The 21,186-nt window shown below is 40.3% G+C and overlaps 1 protein-coding gene and 1 pseudogene across 9 annotated transcripts in view; both read right to left on the reverse strand.

The window, feature by feature from the left end:
* Positions 1–4,749: 4,749 nt before the first annotated feature.
* The window catches only part of FAM135A (family with sequence similarity 135 member A), a 113,784-nt gene continuing 97,347 nt past the window's right edge, over positions 4,750–21,186 (reverse strand). For all 8 annotated transcript variants that reach the window (XM_081251174.1, XM_081251171.1, XM_081251167.1 and 5 more), the window contains 2 exons: positions 11,410–11,523; positions 4,750–6,141 (listed from right to left, as the gene is read on the reverse strand). In XM_081251174.1, the coding sequence (XP_081107300.1) occupies positions 5,936–6,141; positions 11,410–11,523 (320 nt within the window). In that variant the 3' untranslated portion in view covers positions 4,750–5,935. The remainder of the gene's footprint in view (positions 6,142–11,409; positions 11,524–21,186) is intronic.
* LOC308626232 (homocysteine-responsive endoplasmic reticulum-resident ubiquitin-like domain member 2 protein) lies at positions 10,263–11,082 on the reverse strand (annotated as a pseudogene). The gene is made up of 2 exons: positions 11,068–11,082; positions 10,263–10,957 (listed from the first exon to the last, which is right to left on the reverse strand). The product of its transcript is annotated as a homocysteine-responsive endoplasmic reticulum-resident ubiquitin-like domain member 2 protein (transcript).

Below are 21,186 nucleotides of genomic sequence, written 5' to 3' on the forward strand. Positions count from 1 at the left end.
AACCCGCTCTCCCGCACCTGGCTGTCTGCAGGAAAAAGTGAAGCGGTTCGGCCTTCTCATGAAGAGCAACCAAAACTACCCGGAACCTCGTGTTGATGAAAACCTCAAATCATGGATGAAGTTGGATGAGGGAATGCTTCCGTTTGTTCCTCTCAATCTGAGGCGAAGGTCTCTTGGAAGCTCGCTGTTCCAGTCCACAAATAGTGAGCACCTTCTACTCTTTTGCCTGTGCAATAGGCTTCTTTCCCCTCAGTTCTCCGTCTTTATTTTTTCACATTTCTGCTTGTTCAGTGAACTCTGACCCACTGACCAGGTGGCCTGGAAGATGACGTTTGGGTGCAGCGCAGAGCAGAAGGCTCTCATCTGGTCCGGCTGCTGGGAAGGAGCGCTGTGCATCCGCCCTCTGGTTCCAGCGGCTCCTGCCGTATTCGGAGCACGTGTGGCGGGCCAGGAGGCTTCGTGGGACCTGTGGAAAGTCTACAAAGAATCACACTGGAGTCCTCCGGGTTTTTTTTTTTTTTTTTCTTCCTTCATTCCTTCCTTTTTTTTTTTTTTTTTTTAGGAAAGTTCTTGGCCAGCTCTCGGGCCCTGGTGATGGCTGACCAAGTAACATCAGGTGGCTATATAATTTGAGTTTCTCATCACGAACCGGAGTCATCTGGTCCCTCTAGATAAGGACTCCTTTCACCAGGAGGCAGTGGTATATTCGGAACGCGGCCAGAGCCAAAACCCAAGCAGTTTTCATTAGCAGGTAGCTCGGTAGCTTACATACACACTTTTCACCCTTAGTTCATATCTACATCTTAGTGATGAGCTCCTTGTGACCAGCTGACAGAGGAAAAAATTCAAAGCTGGATTACCGAGGGCTTTGCTCAATATACTGACCAGTTGGCAAATGACTGCTTTGGCATTTCGAGCTGCATTTAACAGAGGCCCTCGAGGAACAGCAGAGAGAAAAAAGATCCTCCCAGAGGGCAGAACTTTATCTTATACTCTTTGCCTGGAAGGAGATATAGCTTGAGATAAAGATCTACATCAATTCATGGGCACTGAAATCAAGTGGTCAGGGACTGGGAAAATGTAAAGGTTTTGGAATAGGTTTTTTTGGAATTCGGACCTCTCCAAATGGCCCCAAAGCATGAGAACATTTGGGTCCCACTGAGTGCTCAAAAGAAGGCTCCCATGGCAAAAGGGCTCTTAATCAGAACAAGATGACTGCACGTTATCTACTGCTGTCTAACATATTATACCAACATTTTGGGGCTTAAAACAATAAACATCTCTTCTCTCGCAGTTTTTGTGCGTCCGAAATCCAGGAGCCAGGGTGCCTCTGGCTCCAGGTGTTACATGAGGTTGCAGCCAAGCTGTGAGCCGGGCTCCCGTCTCGCCTGGAGGCTCGACTAGGGGAAGATCAGCTTCCGGGCTCACGCACGTGATTATTGGCAGGATTTAGTTCCCTGTGGCTTTTGGACTGAAGGCCTCCCTCAGTTCCATGCTGCGTGGGCTTCTCCAAAGGTCATTTCACCACATGGCAGCTGGGTGTCCACGGAATGAACAAGCAGGAGAACAAGGGAGACTGCTCGAGATGGAAGCCACGGCCCTTCTGTAATCTAACCTCAGAGGTGACAGCCCGTCACTTTTGCTGAAGTCTGTCATTAGAAGTGAATGAATTAGCAGATCCAGCCCACCTCAACGGGAGGGGATTACACTGGGGGTGAATGCCAGCAGGTGGGGATCACTGAAGGGCATTTTAGAGGCTGCTGACCACCAGGACCACTCCGCAGGCATCGCTTAGCCTCCTCCCCTCACCCCACCTGTGCTTGCTCAGTGCCCCCCTAACAAGGGAGCCACAGTCGCGTGGAGACATGCATGTGTTAACAGTTTCCCCCCTGCCAAGACTGACGGGCTGGCACCACTACTTGCAGTGACCAACCCGCTCGATCCCTGATATAATATGGAATAGCCTGGTGGCAGCTTTGGTTACGAGGGACTCTACTATAATGAAGGAGATAGCAATTTGTTCTATAGGAATAGACAATTATTCTGGGTTTGGATTGCTTTCCCTGACTTATGCTTCTTTTAACACTTCACCCGTGGACTTACTGAATACCTTATGTTCCGTACACTTTATGTAGCATCCCATACAACATTGTTTCCTGTGGATACAGATGCCTGTGGGATAATCATCACGTAGCCCATGAGATCAGAAGCAGCTGGTCTTGTAGGACAGCCCTGTTAAAGGTTTACTCTTGGAACCAGGTGAGAAAATGCTTTGGGATGCTGTCCTAAAGGATTTGGCATATGCTCCAAATGAGTTAACAGTGTTCAGTGATAGCTCTTCTGTTGACAGAATAACAGGCTCCAAAGAGCAGCAGAGGGATTGACCTCTTGTCGTGACGTCTCACACCCTGCCCGTGTATTTTGCTTTCCATTATGGGGAGACACAGTCTGCCATGGGTCCCGAGCATCCCTGCATATTATTGCTGAGTACCCCAACTGCAACTCATTGCCTGATACTGGGCAGTTTCTGTATCTGGTCATATGGGCATCTAAGTAGGTCAAGGCAACCACAGCATTGCTACCATTTAACTGCTGCTCTCCTGGGGGAAAGAACCGGCTTGTGTGCTGCTTGTTCAAAAATGGCTTGGCCCTTGGCTCTGGATTCTTCTCCTGTAATGCAATCCAAACTGCTTGGCCCTGGTCCTGCATCGCGTGTACACGCCTCACTTGGCCCTCAGCATCACCGTGGGAAATGAGGCTCTAGGAGCTGGTGTGAATGTGCTGACCGTTTGGCCACGACTTTGCTGTAGTAAGGTCTCGTCTCAGACCTGAGAGTCTCCTGTTTCCGTGCATCCGTGAAGCTGCAGCAAGACTGCAAGCAAGACAAGTAGATACAATCTCAGATCCTTCGCTTCTCGCCACCCACCTGCACGATTCCAGGTTCTGCTGGTATGCTAATTTTTGTACCCAGAGTGGGGTATAAGGGGATAGTGTCTTCTCCGAATTGGAAGTTGGGATTGCCTCCTGGCCATTTGTAGCTCATGCCCCTAGGTAAGGAGTTAGAAAAAGTGGTTAAGGTGCTAGCTGTAGCGATGGGCCCTGATGACCACGGGGGAAAAGGGAGCGGGGAGAGGACTCTGTCTAGAACTTAGGGGACCTCGTCTCCTGGAATAACCTCTCACACCATGTTGAATTGTAAACACTAAGCAGACTATTGCAACCATATAGAGGCAAGGCCACCCAAGCCTCAGATCCTTGGGTCACACAAAATGTAAAGAAATCTGATCAGCTGAGGTACTGGTTGAGCACAAAGAAAACAGGGAATAAGTGGCACTGGTGACAGGTCATAGCCATCTAGCTTAATGGCCAGAGGCAGAACTGAGGGCTCTATTTACCATAGTTTTGTTTTGGTTTGAAATCAGAGCGCTTTGGGACATAAAACACGCTGCTCCCTACATCCTACCCTGGAGATTCTGCTTCAGTTGGTCTGTCCTGGGGCCCTGAAGTTCACCAAGGAAACTTGCAAAGCACTGCTCTCGCTGTAGTTTCTTCCTCACTGGCTCATGCGTGTGCTTATGCAGTTAATAATTTCTTTTCTCTCCTTGTATATTAGCGGGGGCGTGGGTGATAAAGTCACAGTTTTGTCTGTGGTCTGCACACCACTGAGGCAAGATCATTACAAAACCAGACGAGAAATGGACATAACACTGAAATCCTGGACTTGAAACTGGATGGGGGATAATAGCAGTATGTCAGGACGAAGCATTTAAAAATGTGTGAATATGATATCTGTGATGTTGGAAAGGCAAAGAGATGGACTGTAGTAGACCTCTGATTTTCTATTTGGTGCTCAGTCATCAAACCCATTCCACAGGTCTAGTGAATTCTGGCAGGAGAAACGGTCCCATCTTCAGCTGGGGAAGCTGACGAAGTCCGATATACTCACTGTCTTGGGTGCCTGACAGCCTGGGTGCTGGCACGAGACTAAGCCTGTCAGTCGTGTGATCTCACCAGACTTTGAATCTGGAATGAGTGCTGGAAGTAAGTGGATGCCTGGGATCCAGTTTTCAGAGGCGTCCCTGCTGGCAGAAACATACACAAACCTCCAGCTCCCCTGCAGTTGGAACTTGCCTATAATTTTGGTCATGGTCTAGCTTCCTCGGTTTCTACCAGTTTTCCAAGAGTGGTTCTCCAGCCTTTCCGTCAATTCTGTGAGCTACCTATATTCTTCCAATAAATTCTTTTTCTGCTTAAGTTAATCACAATGCTTTTTGTTGTCTGCAACCCAGAATTCTTACTGGTATACACTTCAATGAGATTTATTTTCTGAGAGTCAGTTATGATCATTGCCCCTCTCCCTCAGAGCCCCACCCCACCCCTGCACTCTGAATTTGGAGGTGAATAGGATATGACAGTTTTCCTGGTTAATCAGAAGTTAAATCTGTTAGACTCGAAACCATAATCACTATTAAAACAACCAACAACCAATCAACCTACTATGATCATAAGAGCAGTTTTCCCTTAAAAAGAATGATATGATTATGAATAAGAATGAATACTTTGATAAATCTGGAAGATTATTCAAACTTAGAATAAGTTGAACTTCTTTTTTTAGTTAAAAAAAGAAAGAAAAGAAAAGAAGTATGGTATTTCAAACTCAGGACCAAGGAATGTGAAGATGAAAAATGTGTATAGCAAAAACAAAAATATACCTCTAGTATTCTGAAAATAAGCAAGTGTTTTAGCTGTCCCTCCAGATAGTCATTTGTTCATTTATTAGCAGCAGAGGCAATAACACAATGTTAAAAATAAACATGCATCAATTGTACAATACACACTTACAAAAGCTTATCTATCCTTAGTGCATTATTTTTTTCACAAGTAAAACAGGAAAGGAAAATAGTGAATTTAATGCTATTCAGCACCTTGAAAAAAGTCAAAAGACTTTACATCTCCGTATATCAAAACATTTGCATCTGTATCACCAAACATGTAAAGTTAATTATTTTGTTCCATTTGAAACATGAATTATTTTATTTACATTACTCTTTAGTTCAACAAATTTTAACAATATTTAAAAATTATCTAAATTCATAAAAGTAGTTCATAAATTTCAACATTTAATTATTATGTACATACAAGGAAGTCCATGAAAAAAGTTAAAGAAATGTAGTCAGAAAGTTCAAGCAACATTTCCAAATTTAGCAAAATTCCAACCAAATCAAGGCAGAGGGCATTCAAACATTCAAAAATCTCTAGATGCTGCTAACATGAACATGAAAAGTTCCAGTAATAAAAGTCAATATGAGAAATAATGTTGAAATCACCAGTAGAAAATATATTTTAATAGGGATGACATATGTTTACTAGCAACAGTATGATTCTTTTATAGAAAATGTTTATAACGTTGTCATATATGAACTACCCGATTTGAGAGGGCAAAAGAGTTGATTTCAAAAAATATATTTTAGCAGCCGTAGTTTTACTTCCAGTTAAAACATAGTAAAATGTTAAAAGTAAAATTTATGATTAACTAAATAATACCCCAGTACTAGAAAATTTAAAATCCCATGCTATTCTAGCAATAATGGCCTCTAATACGATGTGTCTGATGTGAGGATTGTGGAAAGCCAATAATAAACAATCAGACATACATATGGGCTTAGAGTTTCACTGAAATACTTATGTAGCAAAATATATGAAAAGGTAATAGAAAAGTAAAAAGATAAAATTAAAAAAATATTGCACAGCCACATTACCTAGAAAGTAAAGTTGATGTTTAAAAAGCTCTAAACATGGATGATATAAATTATCTTCCATATAAAAAGGTATAAATATTTCTTAGGACTTATCAGCATCTACAGTTTAATATAATACATTATCTGAATCACTGTTGAATGAGGTAATTGTCAAGTCTCTACCAACGCATTTAATCCTAATGGAAATATTTGAGGGCGGCAACCAGAAAGAATTTCTCTAAAAATATTTCCGAATCCAGAACAGCTATATGTGCAGCTCTCCCAATGAGTGAATCAGCTGTATTGGGCAATGCATTGATGACATTATATCGAACCAAGTTACAATCCTTGCTTTGCAGAACCGGGCGAAGCAAGTTGTGGATCATTTCTGAATAGATCTGTCCTATGGAACAAATAGAAAAAAGGAAAATCGGTTCACAAGAAGAACTGAAAATAAATTCTAGGCCAACTTTTATATAATTTATAAAATTTAGTTACATTATTTCCGTTTAAAGCAGAAAATTGTCTTTTAAAAGGTTTTTTTTCCCTTGAATATCACTTTTGAGACTGTTTTAGAGAAAATATAATCACATTATTTATCTAGTCAAGTAAAATAAATTTATCATACATTATTCTTGCCAACTTGATTTCTTTTTTTTTGCGGTACGCGGGCCTCTCACTGTTGTGGCCTCCCCCGTTGCGGAGCACAGGCTCCAGACGCACAGGCTCAGCAGCCATGGCTCACGGGCCCAGCCGCTCCGCGGCATGTGGGATCTTCCCGGACCGGGGCACGAACCCATGTCCCCTGCATCGGCAGGCGGATTCTCAACCACTGCGCCACCAGGGAAGCCCCCAACTTGATATTTTTAATTAAAAGCAATGAATATAACAGAGCAAATAGTTTTTTTCAACCTTAAGTCAATTATGACTCATTATGAAAGTAAAGGAGCCATGCTGAGACATTCTGATAAGGCAAAATTTAAAACTTGAGTCAAGAGCAAATACTTTAAAAAAGTTTCCATGGCAGCCAACATTATTCCACATATTTCCAAATTATCTTGAGAAAGAATAGCAACTTCCCATAATCAGAAGAACAATGTGAGTTTGGCTCAAAGGTCAAATTGAGAATTTTTTTTTTTTTTTGGCCTGCAGGTTTATTTAATGCTTGGTTTTGCTTTTAATTTCAAAGTTGTGCTATTCTCTCCCTCTTTTTGGTTAATTCTTACAATGGATTTATTGAGGGCATGCAAAGCATAAAAGGTAAAGGTTACATACATATACACATACAAGCACAAACTGCTTTAAAAGGGGCAAGACAGTTTTTAATGCTCATGCATTACTATATTACTAACAGATGAGTGCTAACACATATCCATCAAACGTGAATTTTAGGGAGCCAGGTATTAAATTTCAGGGTTGAGGCAGGATGTAGCCTTGAGGAATGATGAGAAGCGAATAACATACAGAAGCATAATTAGAGAAAGAAGAGAGATGTGTTTAAAAGAGGGATCAGTATCATATAGATTTCATAAAAAACGGTTTTTAAAAATTATTTATTTCTTTTTAAATTGAAGGATAGTTGATTTACAATATTATATTAGTTTCAGGTGTACAAACATATTGATTCAATATTTTTATAGATTATACTCCATTTAAAGTTATTATAAAATATTGGCTCCATTCCCTGTGCTGTACAATATATCCTTGTAGCTTATTTATTTTACGCATAGTAGTTTGTATCTTTTCTTTTTTAAAAATTTTATTTATTTTTGGCCGCGTTGGGTCTTCATGGCTGTAAGCGGGCTTTCTCTAGTTGTGGCGAGCAGGGGCTACTCTTCGATGCGGTGTGCAGGCTTCTCATGTTGCGGAGCACGGGCTCTAGGCACGAGGGCTTCAATAGTTGTGGTGCGTGGGCTCAGTAGTTGTGGCTTGCAGGCTCTAGAGCGCAGGCTTAGTAGTTGTGGCGCACGGGCTTAGTTGCTCCGTGGCACGCGGGATCTTCCTGGACCAGGGATCGAACCCAGGTCCCCTGCATTGGCAGGCAGATTCTTAACCACTGTGCCACCAGGAAAGTCCCAGTAGTTTGTATCCCTTAATCTCCTATCCCTATCTTGCCCCTCCCCCCATCCCTCTTCCCACTGGGAACCACTAGTTTGTTCCCTGTATCTGTGAGTCTGTTTCTGTTTCATTATATTTGTTCATTTGCTTTATTTTTTAGATTCCACCTATAAGGGATATCATACAGTATTTGTCTTTCTCTGTCTGACTTATTTCACTAAGCATAATGCCCTCCAGGTCTATCCATGTTGCTGAAAATGGCAATATTCCATTCTCTTTTATGGCTGAGTAGTACTCCATTATGTGGATACACATCTTCTTTGTCCATTCATCAGCTGATGGACACTCAGGTTGCTCTGATGTCTTGGCTATTATAAACAATGCTGCTATGAATACTGGAGTGCACATAAGTTTTGGAATTAGTATTTTCTTTGGCTATATGCCCAGAAGTGGAATAGCTGGATCACATGGTAGTTCTATGATGTTTAAATTATTTTGAAACTCCATACTGTTTGTCACAATGGCTGCACCAGTTTACATTCCCACTACAAATGTACGAGAGTTCCCTCTTCTCCACATTCTCACCAGTATTTGTTATTGTGACCTTGATTTGCATTTCCCTGATGATTAGTGATGTTGAGCAGCTTTTCATGTGCCTGCTAGCCTCTGTATGTCTTCTTTGGAAAAATGTCTATTTAGGTCTTCCGCCCATTTTATAATCTGTTTGTTCATTTTTTTGATGTTGAGTTGCATGAACTGTTTACATATTTTGGCTTACTGGTCATATCATCTGCAAATATTCTCTCCCATTCAGTAGGCTGTCTTTTTGTTTTGTTGATGGTTTCCTTTGCTATGCAAAAGCTTTCACACTGAAAACTTTATTTAGGTCCCCTTTGTTTATTTTTGCTTTTGTTTCCATTGCCTGAGGAGACAGATGCAAATATTGCTATGACTTATGCCAGAGAGTGTTCTGCCTATGTTTTCCTGTAAGAGTTTTATGGCTTCTGGTCTTACATTTAGATCTTCAATACATTTTGAGTCTAATTTTTTTTATATGGTGTGAGAAAATGTTCTAATTTCATCTTTTTACATGTAGTTGTCCAGTTTTCCCAGCAGCACTTATTGAAGAGAATATCTTTTCCCCATTGTGTGTTTTTGCCTCTTTTGTCATCGATTAATTGACCACAGGTGCGTGGGTTTATTTCTGGGGTCTTTATTCTGTTCCATTGATCTATGTGGCTGTTTCTGTGCCAGTACCATGTTGTTTTGATGACTGAAGTTTTATAGTATAGTCTGAAGTCAGTGTGATTGTCCAGATTTCTTCTTTTTTTCTCAAGATTGCTTTGGCTATTTGGGATCTTTTTTGGTTCCATATAAATTTTAGGATTATTTGTTCTAGTTCTATGAAAAATGCCATTGGTATATTGATAAGGATTGCTCTGAACCTGTAAATTGCCTTGGGGAGTATAGACATTTTAACAATATTAATTTTTCCAATCCATGAACGTGGACATCTTTTCATTTCTTTGTATCATCTTCAATTTTCTTCATCAATGTTTCATAGTTTTCAGAGTATAGGTCTTTCACCTCCTTGGTTAAGTTTATTCCCTAGGTATTTTATCGTTTTTGATGTGATTTTAAACAGGATTCTTTTTTTTTTTTTGCTTTCTCTTTATCACAGTTCATTATTAGTACATAGAAAAGCAAATAGTATCATGCCATCTGCAAACAGTGACAGTTTTACTTCTCCCCTTCCAATTTGGATGACTTTTATTTATCTTTCTGTCTGATTGCTGTGGGTAGGACTTCCAATGCTATTTGAATAAAAGTAATGATAGTGGACATCCTTGGTTTGCTCCTGATCTTAGAGAAAATGCTTTCAGCTTTTCACCATTGAATATGAAGTTAGGTATGGGTTTGTCATAAATGGCCTTAATTATATTGAGGTAGGTTCCCTCTATACCCACTGTGATGAGAGTTTTTATCAGGAATGGATGTTGAATTTTGTCAAATGCTTTTTTGGCATCTATTTTTAAAACAATATTTATTTTTATTTATTTGGCTGTGCTGGGTCTTAGTTACGGCATGTGGGATCTTCAGTTGCAGCATGTGGGGTCTTTAGTTGCAGTGTGCAAACTCTTAGTTGCGGCAATGTGGGATCTAGTTCCCTCACCAGGGATCAAACCCAGGCCCCCTGCATTGGGAGCATGGAATCTTAGCCACTGGACTACCTGGGAAGTCCCTTTCGGCATCTATTGAGATGATCATGTGGTTTTTATCCTTTGTTTTGTTAGTGTGGTGTATCACATCAACTGATTTGCAGATACTGAACCATCCTTGCATCCCTGGGATAAATCCGACTTCTGGTGTATGATCCCTTTAATGCGTTGTTGAATTTGGTTTGCTAATATTTTGTTGAGGATTTTTGCTTCTATGTTCATCAATGCTACTGGCTTATAATTTTCTTTATTTGTGGTGCCTTTGTTTGGTTTTGGTATCAGGGTGATGTTGCCATTGTAGAATAATGTAAGTCTCATCTTCAAGCCCATCATCCATAAGACGCTCCATTTCTTCAAGTTCTAGATTGTTTGCATTCTGCACATCACTGTTGACTTCGGCATTATTGTTGGGAGCCTGTTGCTGACCTCCTTCTTGCCTAAAAGGAAACCATCCAGCTCGGTGTAAACCAGTAGCATGGCTCCCATTACCATGATAAACCGACTAAAAGAGGAATAGAAGTACACAGTGCTAGGGAGAATGGCAGCTCGTGAGAACGTGCACATCCAGTCTAGCCAGTCTCGACTGAAGTCTTCTTTGTTTAGCACTGGACCTCCCTGTGCATCCATCTGAACATTCTCATCCATGGGTCGATTTTCTTGGGCCACTAGGTTTGGAGCTGGTGAGGGTTCTTCTCCAGGAACATGTGCCACATTTAGAGGCTGTGAGGTAGCAGGCTGGTCTGGGTTGGCATTTGATGTGGCCTGAGCTGAAACTGCAGCTTGATATTGCATATAATACTGATGCGTATACATCTGTTGCCACCACAGCATCTGCAGTGGGCTGAAAGCGGGATACCCTGGGAATCCAGCCGGAAGAGCCTGCCCAGGGAGCTGGTTGTCTACATTTCCTTGCATTACATATGGGAACTGATGACTAGTAATCTCTTATGATACTTGTATTTTTGTGGCGTCAGACATTGTACTATTCCTCTTTCATTTCTTGATGAGTCCGCTTGCTGCCATCTTTGACTAAAAGTAAAGTACAGCCAAACATGCAGCATGACCATTACTACAACCACCAATCCCAATAATCCAGAGGAAATTAAAGCATGGATTACTTTTGAGGCAATAAAACGGAGAAGCATTGGTAATTAGATGAAAAAAAGATTTCAAAAGAACAACTACTGTGTCATTGGCCAAAACATCTTACACAGCAAAAGAAAAGAAAGGAAGAAAAATGGAGGAAGGATAGCTGTTACTATCAGCGGGTATAAAAGGAAGTCGAAGGAAAGAGAGGACAACAAAAAGAAGAGAGAAGACAACTGCAAGAAAACTTTGGGAGAAACTCATGTGTAGACGTAGCTCTTTGAAATACTTCGAATATACTTTGTTACCTGACTGTTTGTCCTTTAAAGCTGTCTTGCACATTTCAATGCGGGCAGAATGATAAGGGACATAGCGATCCTGCAGAGAGCCCACTAGTACAACATTTTTGAAATAGTGAAGCCCTGTGAAGAAAAAATATTGAGTTACAGTGCAATAATTAACCAGATTTGAAATAACTCATTAGCATATTAAGTGACCATAAACTTTATTTCCTTGGTAGTACTAAGTTTATGCCTTTTAAAATAACTGATGAATTCTTTCTCCAAATTTCTATACATTCTCTACCAAAATCCCCAGCTTCCTTATATGTAGTTTATGTGCTGATATGAGAAATCTGTGTTTGCACTGAGTGAGAGCAAGGATTGTGGTCTTGGGGGTTAGGGGGAGACTGGATATGGTGGGCTAAAATTCTGTAACAGTGTTCCATGATGCTTTTACTTTCCAAAGAATATTCATCAATATTTAGGATTATTCCCCAAAGAAACATATAGTTTTCCATAAAAACAAACAAAACACCTATTTAAATCCTTTAAAGCTGACTTTTTACTTTAAGTTTTCATTTGACTCTTGCCTAATATTACTTATATTTTCTCCTTATTTAAGCATGATGTCAAGAGGATAAACACTTTGATTTTTCCAATAAAAATAACGAATTTTTGTGATCCAACCAACAGACTTTTGTCAGGTCTATTTTAATTTTTTTTTAATTTTTCAGTAAACTACGTGAATTTAGGACTTGTGTCCTTGGGGTACTTTGCTAAATAACTCATTTAAGTACTGAAACCACATTCTTGACCTCTTTAATACCAATAATGTTCTAATTACAGTAATGTACTATTTGGCTCCGACTAGTATATACAAAATCAAAATTTTATATGATAATTAAATAAGATACAAATCAATAATGGCAACACATTAGAATTGTGTGTGCAGTACAGAGAATTTTGTTCTGGAATGTTCCAGAATAAAACTTTGATACTCTATGTGCACTGAAATTCAGACTCTTAGAGACAGGCCAATTGTGGGGACTACTGTGAATCCAGAATATAGGAAGCCTTTGTAGAAGCTCCCTGTCTTCCTTGGAACTTAAGGATCCTAATGATAGGAAGAGTTTAGACTGACACATAGCCAGGTGAAACAGTATATACCCTCTGTGTCAAATATAAGGTATCCCTCCTTTTCCCAATGAGAAGATACTAGTTTGTGGCCACTTGAATATATAAAATTCTAGAGATATAAGTGAAATAACAGAATGTCTATAACAGGAATTAACTCAGTTGAACAAACATGTTTAAAATATTTGAGAAAGATTAAGAAAAATTGATTTTTTCCCCTTCATTTTCACATTTCACGAGACAAAGTCATCCCCTTTTGGCATCACTTGATGACAGTCTTCATTGGTGCTACTTTGGGAAACGTCTGTGTGTCCTAGGGCAGAGGTCTATGAACTGGTATACACTTATCCCCAGGGGTAATTTAAGACTCTCCATGGTGTAGATGGGCATTTACAGCTTTAAGAAAATTGATTTCCAGATCCCAACTCCATATGAGCACTTTTCTACAAATGACTTTTCCTTCTCCTACTTTACAAGAGAAAGACATCTCTCCAATCTATTTCAGATCTTCTTATGGTATATGGCCCTGGGGTATAAAATCTCTGGGAAACCAAGCAAAATATGAACGAAGACTTCCTCTTCCAAAAAGTAAGTTTGATGTTACCGACTGTTTGACAATAAGAAATGGCTGTGCCAGTTAGATTTTATGGCACATATTTTCCATAAATTAAATGAGCTAAGTCTGTGACTCCAGCTGAATATAGTAAAAATATACTACCTCATATGCCAGAAAATATATCCTTTGCAACTATTTATAATTATAGAAACAGTTTTAGGTGTCACCATAAAATTATATAAGGGGATACAAACTTTTCCAAAGTTCTTTTGAGGGGTAAACAAGCCAAAAATGTGAAAGCCACGGTCGTATGGTACATGATCTTCACTTCTAACCCAGTTATTTTAGGTACTGTACTTTCTGAATCTCTAAGTATGATGCTGTTAAATGAAATTTTATCCCGAACTGCATGAAACCAGCCATGTAACAGCACAGGTGGCTTTTTCTTTTATCTAAAAGGTGTGTATGTGTGTCCTCCATAAAGGCGACCACACTGCACACCTCCGGGGGCATCACTCCCATCACATCGACAGGAATGACACTGCACAGCCGGTGGCAGCCTTGCTCAGGTAACGGTCACCTCTGTACTTCTCCGGAAACCACCAGCATCTTCTATGTCCCCCTCTGTCTTACCTTGTGGCCTTCCTGTCTCACTGGGCACACGGAAGCGTCGGAAGGGGCTTCCGCACACTCTACCTTAACACAAAACCCACCTCCCGCATCTGTACCTTCCCGCTCTGCCCACCCCTGCCTCAGGCCGGCCCTTGCACTAGTGCACTAGGTCCCATTCCTTCTTCCCGTCTGCTTAAGGGCATGCCTCTAGTTGCTGGCCCACCTTCTCTCGCATCAACAATTTTCTCTTCTGGATGGATCATTCTTATCAGGATGGAAAATATTACAGTATTATACTTCCCGTCTTAAAAAAAAATCAGTCCCTCAATGAATCTGTCCTTGGGCTTTATTCTCCCCTCCAATTACCTCCCCTCCCCCCATTTCTCGGCACTGCTCTATTTCTATAGTTTACATTATAATAGTCATTACATTAAAAATTAAATATACTTTTCAAAATAATTGCTCTTCACAGAGATTCTGTTGTGCTTCTACAGAGAAATGGCACTCAGGCTGAGAATCACTGCTTTAGACCAAGACCCTGGAGAGGAGTACCCATGTCTCCCCAGGTTCAGGCAGCTCGGGGGAGAGGAAGCACACAAACCAACAAAGGGAGAGGAGGGGATGTCCAAGAAACCCTTTAACTCTCAGATTCCATGATGATAAAATAGATACAATCACAGATTCTGACACTGACACAGATACACGATATTGTCATATTTTTAAACGTGATTCCCAAGATAGCACTGTACTTTAAAAATACATTTTAAACTTAGTAATTATTTTAATAATACTTTTTCAACAACAGTGTATTATTACTAGTACTGTGCTTCTGTATGGAAGGTTTGCTTTTTGTATTAGCCAAGAACCAAGTTAAACAGACTCTGACCCTTTTTTGAGTCTTCTGGTTTCCATTCCTGTGTAGCAGTGCTGGCTGGAGAGGGCAGAAACTCAAAGAGAAACATGGTAGCCCCCGAGGCGCAGTGCTGGTGGGAATCATGGCAGCACTTCACCCGAGCTGAAGTCCAGCTGATGACAATGTCTGAGGTGTGTATTGGGGAGGCTTGTACTGTAGGTTCATCCTCTCTGCACCTGCACTGATTCTACCTGCTCAGACGGTCTCGTCCACTGGCCTTCGGGTTAGCACTTCACTCAGCCCAAGGTGACTCATTCTCGGTTGAAAAGTTACCTCTAACTTGGGAAAGTAACACGATTTCCCTATCTGTAGAGTGAGACAGTTTAACTGGAAAAGTTTCTAAATATTTTAGTTATTTTTCAGGATTGCTAAGAAAAAGATTAAAGTAAATGTTCAATATTTTTCTGGAGTGCATAATTACATGGTTTACATATGAACGAACATTGTAATGGTAACTTTCACCTGCATTATCTTAGTCTTCCTGATATTTTTGGCTGCTCATTTATTTTTCTGAAAAATTTAATGAGTTTTAAAGCAATTCACATTGACTCATCTCTGGTCACTTTCTGGAACTGGCAAAAATAGCAGTTCTGAACTGGTGGCTTTGCACTCCAGGGAACATTTAGCAGTGTCTGGAGACAACGCTGTTTCTCACAAGCAGGGGGTGGGGCGTGTGAGGTGCTGATGGGTGCGTGCTCTACTGGCATTTAGCGGGTAGAGGCCAGGGATGCTGCTAAATATCCTACAACGCACAGGACAGATCCTGACAACAAAGAATATCCAGCCCTGAATGTCAAAGTGCTGAGGCTGAGAAACCCTGTGCTTTCTAAATGGACATAGTCTACTCAATATTAAACTATTCTTATTTTTACTCATTTATTTTAAATACATTTGAAAGAATTTGCTTCCTAAAATAATGTAAGCTGCTGCTGATACTTTCCTACACTTTCAGAAACAAAATACAAATGTTAATTACAAATCAAGTGATACCTATTATTAAACACCTCTGTAATCTGCTGGAAGAAAAGATTATCTGGTACCATAGTAGCACAGCAGGAGACTTCAACTGTTATATTTTATTTGTCAGAATTCAACAGCTGGTAAAGAGATGCTAAGCAGATGTTTTTAGGAAGATTTTAACATAAGGATATTTTGTTCTTGACATTCCAACAGTGGGTAGAGTGTTCTTTGGCTCTTTTTGAGCCCTGGTCATGGAATACAGGAGAGCCCCCGAGCCGTCTCTCTATGTAACCTTGACTACTCAGCATGAGGTCACCTCATCCAGATACAGTCTACTGTTTACCTTCCACACTGCTCTAGGTGCCTTCATCTCTCTTTCCCTTGAGGACATGCTAGCATGCTGCGACTATATTGTGTAAATTACTGATATACTCTATCAGCAATCTGTAGGATGCTATAGATTGTTCAGTTAAAAGCTGCTATAAAATTTAATCGTTGTTATCATATGATATTGCTTCCATGTGGCATCTAAAAAAAGTGTACAGATGAACTTATCTACAAAGCAGGAACAGAGTTACAGATGTAGAAAACAAACTTATGGTTACTGGGGGGGAAGGGGAGGAGGGATAAATTGGGAGATTGCGATTGACGTGTACACACTACTATGTATAAAACAGATAACTAATAAGGACCGACTGTACAGCACAGGGAACTCTACTCAATACTCTGTAATGGCCTATATGGGAAAAGAATCTAAACAAAGAGTGGATCTATGTATATGTATATCTGGTTCACTTTGCTGTACACCTGAAACTAACATAACACTGTAAAACTAGACTGCAATAAAATTTTTTAAAAATTTAATCATTGTTTATAATTGTAATGCCTTAATCAAAAAAGATAATTTCCTTTTAAACGTAACATTTCTGTAGCCCTCTACAATTTCTATTGTGTTCACAAAACAACAAAGGCAATTCACACTTAATAAATACCTGATTTTTACAAAAAGATAACATTTCTTAATTGCTTTAGAAATCACTCAAATTATTTTAGGCTTTTAAATGCTTCCTTAATTTTAAAATAATGAATAGCTTTCGATTAAGGAACGCTATTAACCAATGATACGTTGCAGAGAAAAAGACTGTTTCAAAATGAAGACCCACAGGGGAGGCCTTGCTTAAATAAACAAGGGAAGAGGGTAGAAGGCTAGATTTTGCTTTAGACAGGTGATTTTACGCTTTCTCAAAAGAATAGGAAATTGGCCATTCAGAAGAAACAGAAGCAATAATTGGATCAGGGCATCAAAGACTTTATAGCTTTAGCAGAGTAAAATATAAAAGAACAGTTATCTCTAGGGCTCTTGATTGTTTAAAAATACCTGAGAATAGCATACTGGCTACGTAAATTGGTTAAGTAAACACTGCTCTATGTTTTCCTGTTTTATTTTCTTATGTTTCTGATGTGAACCCATATATTTCTACTTTGTGAATAAAGAATTTTATGTATATATACAGGTGTAGCAGTTTCCTAGGAATTGACTACTCATTTCTCATAATTCTTTAGATGATAAAAAAAAAAGAAAGGAAAAAAACATAGCTCAGAGAGACCTGTTCCAACTCCCATGACAATATTATAATTTTAAAATCAATTAATGAATATTTGTTAACATTTAAAACTACAATTAGGATAACCTTCTCAAGTTCTTGAAAGTATACATCACTGGCTTAACACGACCTGGTCTGACCATGCATGATGGCTGTGGTACTAGTTTCTGGGCTGAGGCGGCGTCTGGCCACTCTGGGCATCTGTGTCCTCACCTGCAAAGTGGCGCCATGGGGCTCCTACTTCATAAGGTTAAACACACCCACATGTATGACATGCTTGGGTGGCACCTGGAATACGGTATGTGCCTTGTGTGTTGGCTATTATTTATTTCTATATTTTAGCATTATTTAATGTACTAGTTATTATTAGAAAACACAGTATGCTTTCACGCTATGTTCCATAATAATACTAGTTCAATTCAGGTGTATACTAACAAATTCATTTCTAGCTACAAGTAGAAATCTTAAAACACAAAAACAATTTTAATAAGTCATTTGAACAATTTTTATAGCTAGTAATACTGACAGTTCTGCTAAAAAGAAAATCTCCTAAAATAGATTTATGATGTTAATGTGAAAGCAAATTTCTATAATATATAATACTAATACTATTTTAGTTCAGGCGCCTCTTCATTTAGAGCTATTTTTACCAACTAATATTTACTGAGTTTCGTGCTATTCAGACCATAATCATTTTACATGAATTATCTCATTCAACCTTTAATGGTCTTGTGAGGAAGATACTATTATTCCCATTTTACCAATGAAGAAACAGAATTACTTAATATTTAGATCAAGTAACCTTTGTCAGTGTTTCAGCTAAAACTAGTATCTACGTGTGCCTTCAAAGTTTGCCTCTTAAACAGTGCTACACTGGTACAAACAGGGGGGGAGATAAAAGTCCCGCCATGCATTAAAAGGCAAATAATAAATTAATAACTTGTAAGGAAAAGTTTTAACTAAACCTTAAAAAATAACTCAAGTACAAAAGACCTACTCATATCTACTAATAATTATAAACTTAGTGATACAAGTATCTGTTCAGGCAGTTGGGAAATGCCATGATTTACGGAATTTTTACAGTAAAATTTTATAGTTATGCTTTCTTTAGTGTTTTTATTTTCGTATGTTGCTATTAGCACTACTGCTAATTAAATCTCACTTTGGAAAATGCAGTGTAAATACACAGGCCCCAGGGAGTACTTACATGCAGCTTTGCCTTTCATACATTTCCTATCCTGTCAGCAGCACCGGTACAAACTCCATAGCTACTCACAATGCTACACACATAGCTACACATAATGGTTCTAGTCAGGGTAAGTTTTTCTCACATGAGAACTATGTGATGTATTTGATTTTGTAGGAATATCTTGTGGTTTTGTGAATCAAGTATGTATTTCTGTGTACTGTAAATACCCTACTGTTGTTACTTTGTACCCTTAGAAACAAAATCACAAAACTCCACCTACAAAAGAACTTTTCTTTCACTGATTCTAATAACAGATGACACATGAAATAACCATTCCCAATTCTCTTTCTCATATTGACAGCAGTATTTAAGGCAGAATCTTGAAAAGGTTAAAATAAGACTCAAATGAAGTGGGCTGTATTCAGTGACTAAATCTGTCTAGTGTTCGTATCAAACGTTTCAAGAGCAGGATGGAAGACATGGCAAGAGGAATGAAGATGAAAAATGGATTTAAAAGGCCAGGGCTTAAGTTTACAAGTTCAAGCTACTTCAGCCTTCACCAAATATATGGGTTTGATTTTCAGCTTACCGTACAGTATTTGACCTGCTTTTGGATACCGAACATAATATTGAAAAGATTACTCGTTGATTCAATGGGTTGACAGCGAACACCTACTAGGAAGAACTACGGTAAATGCTGAGGGTATGTGGTGGGGGTGGGAAAGGGTTGTCATGACAGATCTTCCCACTTAAGGAAAAAAGGTTGAGATACATAAAAATGACTGACATGAGATAAGCTATAAATGACTATGATAAAACAGGTTTATATATAATGTTATAGCAGTTCAGAGATGACACTAACAATCTTGGGATGTGGTATGCAAAGAAAAGAAGTGGGGTCAATCAAGGATGACCCTGAGGTGTTTCAAACCCAGTAATCTAGAGGACAGAGTAACATTTAGAAAAGGTCAAAAAAAAGAGGTAGCAAAAAAAGAAACTGTCAATTTTAGACACACTTAGTTTGAAATATAAGCACAGATATGTAGCAGGCAAACGAGGAGTGGAATTCATTCCTGCGGTCAGTCCTGAGACATGAGATTTGGGCTATGAAGGCATGTGCTGGTACTCTGCCAGCAGAGGAGCACCGAATCAGCCAGGGCATCAGGGAAAGCTCCGGAGAGCAGGTGGTGCTGGAGTGTCATTTTAGAAGATGAAGAGAATCAGTGCTACAAAGATGGGCAAACGCACGGGGAGGAATGGTGGCAGAAGCAGCATGGTGAAGGCGAGGAAGCACAGACACGTGAGACGTGACTACAGCAAAGGATGCCCGTGTGCGAAGAGGAGGATACGGAGCACATGAGAGAGCCAGGAGCCAGATTATACAGGATTTGATGCCCTAAGCCACGGACTCTACGCTTCATCCTGAAAACTATAAGGGGCTCTGGAGGGGTTTTGAACAGGACCAGTACGGTCTGATTTAATTTTTAGAAAATCATTTCATCCAATGAGGAAGTGAGACAGAGGAGAAGGGGGGCGTACAGGAGGCAGGATAACCAGTTTGGAGGCCACAGCGCTCATCTAAGTGGAAGTGATGAAGGCTGGACTAAGGCAGTCACAAAGGAAGGAAAGGGAGGCTCCACCAGCTGCGAAGCAGGCTGGACGTCTCAGGGCCTGGTAACTCAGCAGATGGGGGGAAAGGGAGAAAGAGGTGTCAAGAACAACTTCTAAGTTTCTGCCTGGGTAGATGCAGAGAAGCCAATCTGAGGGGAAACAGGAGGTGTCTGAACACACTGCACGGGAGGCACCCATGAGACATCTAAGTAAATATACTCTGTAGGCAGCTGCACACACAGGTCTAGGTATGCTAATGCTTGTAGGCCAACAGAAGGAAGCAGGAAAGTCCTTGCTTGACGGCCTTGACTTTCACAGATAGAACAGGAAACAGAGCCATTTGTGGAAGTGCAGGCAGCAGCGGTAGTTTAAGTCTGAGGAAAAGAGGTGAGAAACTTTGAAGGGAATGAGTAGAAAGCTACTAAGAGATAACCAAACAGGGAAGCCACAGATCTACAGCAGTAGGGATGTGCACGTCTGCGTGTCCTTTGTGGCGGAGCTCAACAGGCCAGGTGAAGAAGCGGTAGTACAGGTTTGCTAGTTGGCTATGATAGAAAGCAAAGGGTGACAGCGTATGAATGATGCAAGTGATAATTCACAGGGTCTGAGACGGGTCAGGAAGGGGATGAAACCCTGAGGCACAGGGTCACCTTAAGAAGATAGAGTAGGGATCTTAACTGAATCCAGAAAGCAGGCAAGAATGAGGAAGTGAGAGAGAAAGGACAGGCTATTACAGTGACAGAGTGGAATATTGGTTGAAATTTCTGGGTGGAGTGTAGCCATGGGTAAGGGTTCACAGTGAAGTGGAACAGAAGGTTACCAGAGTTGAGAAAGGCTCTGTAATGCTTGGTGAATCATCTAAAGGGTCGGCTGATCAAATTACCAAAAATGATGCCAGGATTAAGTATATTAAGGTTCAAGAAAAATATCTTTTCTGGGCTTCCCTGGTGGCGCAGTGGTTAAGAATCCGCCTGCCACTGCAGGGTACATGGGTTTGAGCCCTGGTCTGGGAAGATCCCACATGCCGCAGAGCAACTAAGCCCGTGAGCTGCAACTACTGAGCCTGTGCTCTAGAGCCCACGAGCCACAATGACTGAGCCCACGTGCCCCAACTACTGAAGCCCGTGCGCCTAGAGCCTGTGCTCCAAAACAAGAGAAGCCACTGCAATGAGAAGCCCATGCATTGCAACAAAGAGTAGCCCCTGCTCGCACAACTAGAGAAAGC

This window comes from Mesoplodon bidens, assembly GCF_964165515.1.
Source record: "Mesoplodon bidens genome assembly, chromosome: 12".
In the NCBI taxonomy this organism is placed as follows: Eukaryota; Metazoa; Chordata; class Mammalia; order Artiodactyla; family Ziphiidae; genus Mesoplodon; species Mesoplodon bidens.